General features: G+C 41.7%; 1 protein-coding gene across 4 annotated transcripts in view; it reads right to left on the reverse strand.

The window, feature by feature from the left end:
* JMY (junction mediating and regulatory protein, p53 cofactor) overlaps positions 1–12,796 on the reverse strand; it is a 46,911-nt gene that overhangs the window by 7,369 nt on the left and 26,746 nt on the right. For 3 of the 4 annotated variants that reach the window (XR_014539623.1, XM_083576053.1, XM_083576054.1), the window contains exons 6-10: positions 10,645–10,832; positions 7,689–7,769; positions 5,404–5,499; positions 4,251–4,782; positions 2,755–3,065 (exon numbers count right to left, since the gene is read on the reverse strand). Coding sequence is in view for 3 of the 4 variants with exons in the window: in XM_083576053.1 (XP_083432179.1) it covers positions 2,758–3,065; positions 4,251–4,782; positions 5,404–5,499; positions 7,689–7,769; positions 10,645–10,832 (1,205 nt within the window). In the remaining variant the exon portion in view is untranslated. Of the gene's footprint in view, positions 1–2,736; positions 3,066–4,250; positions 4,783–5,403; positions 5,500–7,688; positions 7,770–10,644; positions 10,833–12,796 lie in introns of all 4 variants that reach the window. The other variant, XM_083576052.1, reaches the window with a different exon arrangement.

Here is a 12,796-nt window from a genome sequence, read left to right on the forward strand (position 1 = left end):
TCCTCTGCCCACAACAAGAGTGCTAGTGTAAAAACTCAATGTCAATACTGTTTTGCAGGTGTGCATATGAAAACACAGATACCACAGCAGTACCTGCTTTGCTTATTGACAGTTCCATTTTCAATCCCCCAGCACCTCCAGTTAATGTAATCTCCAGTTATATATCAGGGCTGGCAGAGAATCTCCTTTCTGAGAAGATGAGAAGAGTTGCTTCCAGTCTAAGTCACTTATACTGGGCTAGAGGGACTCATGAGCCGACTCACTGTAAGGCAGCATCGTTTAACTCAGGCATAGGCAAACTCGGCCCTCCAGATGTTTTGGGACTACAACTCCCATCATCCCTAGCTAACAGGACCAGTGCTCAGGGATGATGGGAGTTGTAGTCCCAAAACATCTGGAGGGCTGAGTTTGCCTATGCCTAGTCTAACTACTGTATGTGAAGATCTGTGGATGAGTGGAACATTTGTAGCTTTAATTTATGTATGCTTTACTTTTTATAGAGATTTTTCCACTGCAGATTGATTTACAGAGTAAATTAGTAATTTCATCCTTTAAATTGATTCCCCCTTTACGGGAAAACTTGCCTTGCAGACTTTGGAAGTGACCTTAATTTTGATTAAATATATTGCAATTAGTTATTGGCATGCCAATTCACACATTAATCCAGTAGGGTCATCTCCGTCAAATTGATAACAACCGTGATGAGACAAATCTTACATTCCACTAATGCAACATATGTTTCCACCTGCAACCCAGAAATCAGATTAAGTTTTTCACACAATTTTTCACTAAGTCTTAACCCTCTCCATGATCACAATCTTCCCCACTTTGTTCATGCTGTTGATTCAAACAGTAAGGTTTGCTTGCAAATACTGCCTTTCCACGTTTCCAGCATCCTGAAAACGTATCACCATTTAAGAAAGATGCTATAAATGGGGAAAGATCTTGATTTTCTTAAAAAAAAAAAACATGTCTAGAGCTTTTGTTCAAATAAGCACAAGCATCAATATATTCCAAAATTCCATATCATCAAACTGTAATTTAGATGTTTTAGAAGAGTTAGGGAGGAATATAGTGTGCATCTCTCTTCTCCGATTAGAACAGTAGAATATAACACCCCTAGCCAGCCAGCTCAACAACCCAGAAAAAATTGGCAACAGATCTCTGAATTAGGAAAACTCCTCCCAAATCAATGACTAGAAAGGTGGTCATATAACTCTAGGAGTACTGGCTAAGACACACTTTGGTAAAAATGGAAGCAGCAGAGGCATCTGTCAGTCAGAAGTAAGAAAACTATATCCATTCTGACAAAGCAAGTTTCCTTCAGAGAAGTATCTTGTGAGAAGTTCCAATTTTCTTTTCCCATACACTTCCCGCCCCCGCCTCAATCCTACTCAATTAATGAATATAGTTCTGGGATTTCCTAAATGTACTAACATCCTCGTCTCTTCTGTGAAAGTTCAGGAGGGTGACAACACGAGAGCGGGCCTCTTCTACTATGGCTCCCTGCTTGTGGAAAGCTCATTTTTAGGTGTCAGGCTAAAACATTCCTCTTTTCCCAGGCCTTTGGCTACTTAAACAATATTTGGCCTTTTAAACTGTGGGGCATATTGTTTTTTCTTGTTACTATGGTATATGTATTTTTGTGTTTTTATATTGTAAACCGCCCTGTGTTGCTAAAGTGAAGGGTGGTGCAGAAATTTAATAAATAAAATTAAATAAAATTACCGTATTTTTCTCTCTATAACACTCACATTTTTTCTCCTAAAAAGTAAGGGGAAATGTCTGTGCGTGTTATTGAGCAAATGTGTGGTCCCTGGAGCCGACTGGCCCGAGTACAGGGGCAAAAATCAGGCAAAAATCAGATCGCAGAGGAGGGAAGGCTAAAAAGAGGAGGTTGCTGCTTTCCTGCATTCTGCCTCAGGGTCTTACTGCCCACTGTTTTCACTAGGAGCACAGCCGACAGCCACCACCTCCTCCTCTCTGTGCTCCGCTGCTGCTGCTGCTGCGTTCAGCATCGCAGGCAGCCGAAAAATGCAGGTGGGAGAGAGAGAGAGAGAGAGAGAGAGAGAGGGCTGGCTTGGGTGGGTGGGTGGGAGAAAACTTTTGCCTTCCTTTTCCTCCCTCCCGTTAAACCCCTCTCCTGCATTGTTAGCCAGCTGCTTCTCCGCACACCCCTCTCATGCTCCTTGTCCCTTCTGTGTTTTTCCTTCCCTCCCCACTTAAAACGTGGTTACAAAGCACGGATCCACATGGATCCTCAGGATCTTTGCATTGGGTCACCACAAACTCACCATCAAATCACATGTCTGTGGCCACAGCATGAAGCACAAAAATGATACATCCACTGTTTCATTCAGAATTTTTTTTTCTTGTTTTCCTCCTCTAAAAACTATGTGCGTGTTATGGTCAGGTGCATGTTATCGAGCGAAAAATACGGTAATCTATTTATGCACAGCAGTGCTCTGCACTGAAATATTAATATACAAAAAAATTGCCTGAACTTGAAAATGATTTATTGCTAATAAATATTTTGGATAAAACCATTTTGTTTTAGTTTAAAAGCAGAAATAAACCCAGAGACATTACTCTGCCTATTTTGAGTTTATACAGTGGCTGCGGATCTTAAGCCACACATGCACTTCTCTTGTGTAAATGTAGGAGAACTTAGGCACATTCCTAACAAGCATCTACTATTATAGGTGCTACTACTATTTGAGGAAACCAGATATATACCAAAAGATGAAACATTACTCCTTAATTTTCCCAGTCTGTGCAAGGCAGGTTCTCCTCTTCATCTTCAGACTCTGGTGATGCTTCCTTAATTCGCCGTAGTGCTTCATGGATGCTGCGTGTCAAAGGGTCATCATCAGGTAGAATTGTGAATGATTCTCTCATAAGGTCCTTTTGCACTTTCTTCAGTTTCACACCTTTTCTTATCTGTGCCAAGATGTTATTGCTGTCATCTTCATCAGGGAAAGGCGGGAGATTTCTCTGCTCAACTTTCCTCAGGTGGAAGCTGCCACGTTTCAAGGAAGCCAACACCTCATCCATTGGGGAACTCACTGCAGAAAATCAAGAGTTCAGTAAGCACCGCAACTTTTCATATTTTATGCTATGAAATTTCAACAAGACATTCACAAAAGCCAAGGATGTCTGAAATCTCCTTTTCCTCTCCTCCTCCTTGCGGCTCCACCTCCACTCCATTGGGTTCCCCAACCCACAAAGCACATCTCCTACATGGAAGGTAAAAAAACCCTGCTATATATTTCTAATGCCCTGTTTCTACAATTCTGGAAAAAAAAATTACATTATTTTCAGATCACAATAATCAAGCCCATAAGAAAGATCAAAACAATTGGAGGACTATGTAGTTCAAAAGGTGAAATGAAGCTACTGCATCAAGATATGAGCCCCCACTGTTGTCTTTGGTTCTCACAAAATGTCTGGTAAGTATCTGGCTCAACTTTCTATGTTAGGACAATGCAGGTGGTATTGAGGGAGGCTGCTATTCCTTAGAGAGCCAACCCAATCCCTCTACATACCCAAATGCCCTTGTGTACAGGGGCAACGACCAAACCTGGACACCTCCTGGTCTACCTGCCCACACATGCATGTCCACCTAGGGAATAGGTTGGACTGTGCCCTTAATTTTTAAGATCCACTGTATCATGTTTATTCTTTTCATTTAAAAACCACAGATCTGTTAAGATACACCACTTCCTACCGGCAGAGGTGTGGAACCTTGTTCTTAAAAGTTCTGTTTAAAAAAAACACCAAAAAAACTTTTGGTACTAGTACAAAATAAGTACTCTGAGCTGTGGACTAACACCCTGTACTCAATACATTGAAAATGTCACCATTTATTAATTAAAATATACCAACGCCACCTTTCCCATTGTTCAATGTTGACAAAACAGAAATCAAAATTTGGATAAAAACATCAAGAGAGTTATCAAGAGTTTTCATTAATTCCACCAGCTGGAATCCAGAGATCTACTTCAGGTGTAAAAACTTTTTTTTTTCTTTCTCAAAGCCACCAACACCCCCTCCCCTGGGAAACATCACAAAATGCTATTAAAAGACACAGACACACTTACACCCGTTTCAAACATGATTTGGGGAGATCATGTTCAAAAATCACAAAGCCATGCTCTCTTGGGGGGTAGAGACCCTTTAATGTTATTACTCAAGGTAAGGAAAACTGCTTTTTCTTTTCCCTGAATCACATTCAAGAGAAATGAAGTTACCTCTTCTCCTCTGCAAGCCTTCCATATCGCCCATTTTCTTTAGTTTCTTCTTGGCACTGACCAACTGGCTGCTATCAAAGAAATGAGCTGATGGTGCTATAGTGGTCAGCAGTGCTGGCTTCTCAATGCTGGGTTGTTTCACAGGGCTACTGCTCTTCTCAGAGCACTGAGTAGACTCTTCCTTGGTGGGCAGAGGTGGTGGCGGCGGCGGTGGAAGAGGAGGAGGCATTGGGGCCTCATTAACTCTATTGGGCTGAAGTTCATTACTGAGAAGAGCAGGAGGAGAAGGAATTTGAGAAAATTCAGAGATAACGCCACAGGGAGGTGAAGTATCTTCAAGTGGTCCTAAATTTCTAGACTCCTGGATTTGTAAAGGTTGTATTCTTTTTTCTTGCCCCACCACATCAGTCTGTGTAGTTACAGGTAGCGACAGACGATGATCCGCACATGAAGTTGAACTGGCTGTACTTTTTCTTCTTGCATGGGCCAGTCGAAGTCTGGTTGATTTGAGTATTACCTGTCCAGGATAGCGCTTAGGAGGGGGGGAAATGAGTTAAAAATTAGGCAAGCATCAAAAGCATGGTGACTTAACAGCACAATTTTAACCCTGTAAACTCAGAATTAAGTCCTACTAAATTCAATGGAACTTACTCCCAGGTGAGTGGGGTTAGGATTGCAGGCCAAGAGACTTATTACTGCTAACCTCAACTGCTCACATATAATTATGATTCAACCCTTTCAAAATTGTCAGGTTAACTTGTAAATTGAGAAACATAAACATGGGAATTAATTAATATGAAGAGAAGTATAGCACAATTTTTTCCTAAGAATAATTCCAATGTTGTTTTCTATTTTCTTGTGAATATGAATATAGTTTAATAATTAAGAAGGCTTGTTTCACACATTATATAGCAATGATTTATGGTTGCCATCACATATACAAACAACACGAAGCCATAGCTAATGCATGCTCTCTGGAACAAGTATTTGTGTCAAAGGCGCTATTATTGGTGGGCAATCATATATGTATATGTATATGTATATGTATATGTATATGTATATGTATATGTATATGTATGTCTTTGTCTATGTCTATGTCTATGTGTGTGTAACTTACGAAGCATCAGTAGAATGTCTCCCTTCTTCCATTTACCTGTTTAAATGTTCGAAGTCTGTCCAGTGTTATCTGTCGTTCCTGAGTAACCCATGAGCTTTTTCTTTCTTCTTCAGCTTGCAACTGCTCCCTCTTCTAAGAATGAAAACAAAAAGATGAAAGTCGGGGGTTAGAAACACCAGGCTGGGAGGACGAATTTGGATGGAATAACTTTCACCCACTACTGCTTAGTCCCAGTTAAAGTTAACTTTTTTCTTCCTTTCGTTAGAGGTTTTAAACCAAAACCTCTTAATCCAGGCATCATACACAGCTTGTCTTTGATGATACAGGAAAATGGGATTGTTAATCTTTGTTTTCATTTTAATCACCAGGAGCTCAATATTAAGTGTAAAAAGAGTTGCTTTTTGCCTTAGGAACCATAAATCTTTGGAACCCCCTGAAGAAACTTCACTACTTCCACACAACACCACTTCTTGTGGACAGCTTTCTCTTTTCTTTTCTTTTCTTTTCTTTTTTCTTTTCTCTTCTGCCCTCTGCCTCTTCTCACTCCAGTGCAGAAGAGATCTCCACACCAACCACCCATCGAAGTCCAGCTTTGCAAAATAAGGACAGGTACTAAATCTCTCTCCCCTCTCCTGGCAAGTACCTCAGCTGACCATGTTCTTCCCCACCCCCTCCACAGGACTCCAGTCATCTACCTTCTTCCCCTCTCCCTCTTCCCCTCCCCCTCCATCCTTCCATCCCTCCCCTCCCCTTTTTCATGTCCCCAGACATCCTACTGCTTTGTCTTTCTCTCTCTCTGTCTTTCTTTCTCCTTCTCCCCACCCGCACTTCTGCTTTCTTGAGGTGATCTGCTCTTTGCCAAGCCCTTTTATTCTTCCTTAGTAGTTCTGCTCCTTTACAAAAATGGAACTTATTTCAAACCATGTCCCAAAGTCATCCAATTGCTTTCTTCCAATTCTTGCCCTAACCCCTTCCCAAAGCCTTCCAAAAACAATATACAGTGGTGCCTCGCAAGACGAAATCAATTCGTTCCGCGAGTCTTTTCGTCTTGCGCGGTTTTTCGTCTTGCAAAGCACTGTCCGTCGCAACTGCACCTCTTTAAGCGGCTTTAAGAAAAAAGGAAACAAGCTCGCAAGACGTTTTCATCTTGCGAAGCAAGCCCATAGGGAAAATCATCTTGCGAAGCAGCTCAAAAAACGAAAAACTCTTTCGTCTTGCAAGTTTTTCGTCTTCCGAGGCATTCGTCTTGCGAGGTACCACTGTACCAACCTCCTCCTTCTTGACAATTTCCCCATCTCCTCTAAAGCAATTGGCCCTAGGCCCCAGTCTGTATTAATTGATTCCAATCAACCCCTTTTTAATGAACATGCTGATTCCCTTTTATTGTAATAAATTGTTTGAATGATACCCTGTGGTATTCTTTGACTCCATAAACTGCCAGGTATAGGACATGTTCCGGTCTCAATGTCAAAAGATCAGAAATGGCTTGTCAAGGTTGCATGTGAGAACTACAAGTTTACAAGTTTACAGGCAAACTGTATACTTCATAACACCTGTCAGTTAGCTTCTAGCTAGCTGTAGGGTTGCAGCCATTTTTATTTTTAAAATGGCAGTAATTATCAAATACAGCATTCATTGCTTTGTAACAAGAGCAGGACCAGACCGGTCATAGATGCAAACTAGGATACCACCAGATACCAAAATTATAGGTGAATGTCCCTCAGCTGCATCATGACTTAGAAAGAGGCATAACCTGCATATTTAGACTCCTTCATACTTTTAGAAGAAATTGGGATTCTAATCTATGTTAGTGATGCTGCCTAGGAATCTAGATAGTAGTTAGTGCAGATAAACTAATGTAGAGCATAAGATGACGATGGTGATAAATTATGCTACAATCTGTTATTTTTCTGGTTCTGTATTTTAATTGTATCTAATTACAATGATTTTATATGTGAGCTTCCAGAGTACAATGTTATTGCGCAGCTTTATAAAAAATATAGCAATTTTTAAAAAACAGAATTGTGGTTAGTAACATGAATAATGAAATCAATAAAATAATATTTTTGTCAGCTCTTGGTCATTTAAGATACAGTTCTTTATCCACTTACCTTGGACCAAGTGTCACTGAATTCAAGGTGACCTACTTCTGAGGAGATGTGCATAGGATTGCAGTGTTAATGTCCTATTACTGTCCTATTGTATATTGCTCAGTATACAGTAACATTCAAAAGCAAGGCGGGGGGATTTAAATTTGCTTAAGTTGGGGGGAAACCTTGAGCTGGAGGGCTTATTTTAATATTAAGCAAGATAAAACTCACAAACTGTGCAGTATGCTGTGACTCTTCTTCACTCTGAAAGTGCTGCAAGAATTTTTCATGATGTTTTGCAATGCAGATCTCCTGTCAATACACAAGATACTGTATAAGATATTATTATTATTATTATTATTATTATTAATAATAATTTATTTATACCCTACCCATCTGGCTGAGTTTCCCCAGCCACTCTGGGCAGCTTCCAATCGAGTGTTAAAAACAATACAGCATTAAATATTAAAAACTTTCCTAAACAGGGCTGCCTTCAGATGTCTTTTAAAGATAAGATAGCTACTTATTTCCTTCACATCTGAACAGAGGGCATTCCACAGGGCGGGCGCCACTACCAAGAAGGCCCTCTGTCTGGTTCAACTGAAATGATCAACAGTAATCAAGCTAAGAAGGTATAAAATGAGTAGCACAAAATAATTTCAGTCTAAACACAGCAACAAATGTGAGGTTTGTTTTAAAAATACGCTTTAAGTATTTTCTGTATGTTTGTTTTTTAAAAACCCGGAAAAGCAGTCACTGGTAAGGCGTAGATGGACACAAAAGTCAACATCTAGACTAAAAGAAAGCCACAGTCAGGATAGGAAAGGAACTAGATATGCTTCGTGAAGGATTTTGTAAAGGGAATACATAATAACAATTAATCATGCCCTGGAAAAGAGTGTGAAAAGTTTATGCATTTCAGTGAGTTTGTTGCAAAGGAGATTTCAACACAGCAAAGTCACAACTAGGAGCAAATGGGCAATTGTGTGGCTTTGGAAACTTGAGCAGTTTTCTGTATCTTTTTGTAAAGTAGGTCTGTGTTTGTGGAATCTGTAGCCTCAGCTTGACAGCCTTAAAGGTGTCAGTGAGTTTATAGAAACAATCCAGTGTGTGTGTATGTGCCTGTTTGCTTAATAGTTTAAGAAGTTTGCAACATCCATTATTGTGAATTCAAAGACAAATACAGCATTTATTTCAGAACACATATATCCACTGGCTGCTGTGCTGATTTAGTTTACTACAGGAAAACCTCAATCAGTACTAAAATATTCTGCCAAACAGTGTGTACAATTTCAGCATTTATCTCCTATTACCAATTTATTTCAAAACTAGCTTTTCTAACACCAACAGTTGCTTGATACAATAAACCAAGACTACCAGTGCTTAGCCAGCAGGTGGTAGCACTGGGATAATAGGAAACTGTTTCCACAGTGATCCCATATCAACCTGCTATCAAGATATTGTCAGGAAGGTAACATTACACATAAGTAGCTGTTATATAGGTACTATGAAAAGAATTACATTATCCAAATAGATACACAAATACACACACACACACACACACACACACACAAAATCTCTAACCATAGCAAAACAGACACCACCTATGAAGGAATTTCTAGTCTCCACACTATGAACATGAACCTGAGATCCCTGCATGTAGGAACAGGATACATGCCCACTGTGTATAGTAACACCAAATCACCACTTTGATGGTGCACCCCCTAAAAAAAAAAGCTGAACAAAATATCCCTCCTCTCTCCACAGCACACAGCTTACAGAGGAATGTGGGTGAAAAATTAAAAAGGCAATCTAGAATTTACTCCCTTAACTTTAAAATCTAATGATTAGTTTCTTTGGAAGAAAAGGCTGTTAAATTATGTCCATGACTTTGCTTACAGCTGATCAAAACAGCAATATATTAGCTAAAACTCAGTCAATTCAGGAAACAATAATATCACTTCTATAATGCAGCTTACGGCAAGAAAGCAAGTACTTACAACTAGCATTATTTTGTGCACATCTCAACATATTTTAAAATAAAACATTTATTTTAAACTGCAGGCAATGGCCACCCTAGAGATGCTGCAGGAAATGGCTTTACCATGGTAAGGGCTTTCCCCACTACAATTTGAGCTCTAATGTTTGAAAGTAGCACGTTGTGAATCAATATGCTTCCCAGTAATACTACGTTTGGAAATACCATTTTTTACACCCACATCCTGCTGCTAGTGGCCTCCCTTCCCTTCTACTACTCCCGGGTATTTTCTTTCCCATCCGCCTCCTATTCTAAATTTCATGTTTTATCCATTTAACTTCTGCTGCCCCCAAATCTTTATTACCTTTTTTCCTATGTGTTTAACACAACACTTTGCTGGATGTAAAAAGAAATAGGTTCCTCCACATTAGGGACAAGGAGTTTAGCCTAATTTGTTCTTGATACTCTATGCTAACTTTATACATGCAACAAAGCAAAGGAAAACACCAAAATATGTAACACACACATCACCAGTAGGCTGAAGTGACAAGACTCTTCCCTTTGTGCAATGTACTTTTCATTATTACCAAAACAAAACAAAAATTACTGTCATTACAGTGCTGGGGTGAGCTAAGAGGTTTAAACGTCCCTGACAAGAATGCAGGGACACGGGTGGTGCTGTGGTCTAAACCACTGAGCTTCTTGGATTTGCTGATTAGAAGGTTGGCTGTTTGAATCCATTTGATGGTGGTGAGCTCCCATTGCCCTGTCTCCAAGCTTCTGCCAACCTAGCAGTTCGAAAGCACATCATTGCAAGCAGATAAATAGGTACAGCTGCAGTGGGAAGGCAAACAACGTTTCTGTGCACTCTGGCTTCCATCATGGTGTTCAGCTGCATCAGAAGCAGTTTAGTCATGCTGGCCAAATGACCCAGAAAGCTGTCTGTGAACAAACGCTGGCTCCCTCGGCCTGAATTGAGATGAGCGCTGCACCCCATAGTTGCCTTTCACTGGACTTAACCATCCAGGGGTCCTTTACCTATTACCTTTTTACCTGCATTAACCCTCTACCTCACCCCATATGAACTGATCAACTAAGAAGAAAGCGCACACGACCAATGGTCTGATCTGATATAAGGCAGCCTCCTATGTTCCTGTGCCAAATAGGCAAGGAACTCTTTGCTGAGTAGTGAATGAATTAGTGTTTTACCTTTTTATTTCTGAGGTAGGCTTTCTTGGCTGAAATGCGCCCACGCCTTGCTTCTAGCTGGCGGACTTTCTGTTGCAATTTCTGTAGCTCTTCTCTTTGCAAGTGTATAGATGCTGCCATATCTTCTTTTTCGAGCATGGCTTCCATACTTTCATAGGTATCATAATACACTACTTCATCTCTTTTCTCTGTTAGAAAATACTAACAATTTTAATAATTTTAAACATGCACACACACAAACTACACAATGCAATAAAATCTAGATCAACCTTCAGTTGTGATAAACAGAATTATGTAGAAATAAGTTGTTTAATGATATTGGAATGGGTCACAGAGCCAGAAGGGCTTGAGGGTTATAGTCACACACCAACACTGATCTAATACCACACAAAATCCCAACTATTGTGTGACCAGAGCAGGAAACAGGAGCAACTAATGGAAATTACATTACAGGTGACTGAGACCAAGGCTACAGAGGTATTTTCTCCCAAACAGATATAATAAAATAATAATAATAATAATAATAATAATAATAATAATAATAATAATAATAATTTATTATTTATACCCCGCCCATCTGGCTGGGCCTCCCCAGCCACTCTGGGCGGCTTCCATAGAAACCAAAAATACAGTAAAATATCACACGTTAAAAACTTCCCTGAACAGGGCTGCCTTAAGATGTCTTCTGAATGTCAGGTAGTTGTTTATCACTTTGACATCTGCTGGAAGGGCATTCCACAGGGCGGGCGCCACTACCGAGAAGGCCCGCTGCCTGGTTCCCTGCAGCTTTGCTTCTCGCAATGAGGGAACTGCCAGAAGGCCCTCAGAGCTGGACCTCAGCGTCCGGGCAGAACGATGGGGGTGGAGACGCTCCTTCAGGTATACTGGACCGAGGCTGTTTAGGGCTTTAAAGGTCAGCACCAACACTTTGAATTGTGCTCGGAAACATACTGGGAGCCAATGTAGGTCTTTCAAGACCGGTGTTATATGGTCTCGGCGGCCGCCCCCAGTCACCAGTCTAGCTGCCGCATTCTGGATTAGTTGTAGTTTCCGAGTCACCTTCAAAGGTAGCCCCACGTAGAGCGCATTGCAGTAGTCCAAGCGGGAGATAACCAGAGCATGCACCACTCTGGCGAGACAGTCCGCAGGCAGATAGGGTCTCAGCCTACGTACCAGATGGAGCTGGTAAACAGCTGCCCTGGACACAGATTTGACCTGTGCCTCCATGGACAGCTGTGAGTCCAAAATGACTCCCAGGCTGCGCACCTGGTCCTTCCGGGGCACAGTTACCCCATTCAGGACCAGGGAATCCTCCACACCTGCCCACCTCCTGTCCCCCAAAAACAGTACTTCTGTCTTGTCAGGATTCAACCTCAATCTGTTAGCCGCCATCCATCCTCCAACCGCCTCCAGACACTCACACAGGACCTTCACCGCCTTCACTGGTACTGATTTAAAAGAGAGGTAGAGCTGGGTATCATCCGCATACTGATGAACACCCAGCCCAAACCTCCTGATGATCTCTCCCAGCGGCTGCATGTAAATGTTGAAAAGCATGGGGGAGAGGACAGAACCCTGAGGCACCCCGCAAGTGAGAGCCCAGGGGTCTGAACACTCATCCCCCACCACCACTTTCTGAACACGGCCCAGGAGGAAGGAGCGGAACCACTGTATGACAGTGCCCCCAGCTCCCAGCCCCTCAAGACGGTCCAGAAGGATGTTATGGTTGATGGTATCAAACACCGCTGAGAGATCCAGCAGAACTAGGAAACAGCTCTCACCTTTGTCCCTAGCCCGCCGGAGATCATCAACCAGTGCGACCAAGGCAGTTTCAGTCCCATGATGAGGCCTGAATCCCGACTGGAAGGGATCCAAATGGTCCGCTTCTTCCAGGCGTGCCTGGAGTTGTTCAGCAACCGCTCGCTCAATCAGCTTGCCCAAGAATGGAAGATTTGAGACTGGGCGATAGTTGGCCATCGTGGCCGCATCTAAAGATGGTTTTTTAAGAAGCGGTTTAATAACCGCCTCTTTCAGCGGGTCTGGGAAGGCTCCCTCACGGAGGGAAGCACTCACCACCCCACGAAGCCCATCGCCCAGTCCTTCCCGGCTAGCTTTTATAAGCCAGGATGGGCAAGGATCCAGGAGACAGGTG

This window comes from Podarcis filfolensis (genome assembly GCF_964270895.1).
Source record: "Podarcis filfolensis genome assembly, chromosome: 11".
NCBI lineage: Eukaryota > Metazoa > Chordata > Lepidosauria > Squamata > Lacertidae > Podarcis > Podarcis filfolensis.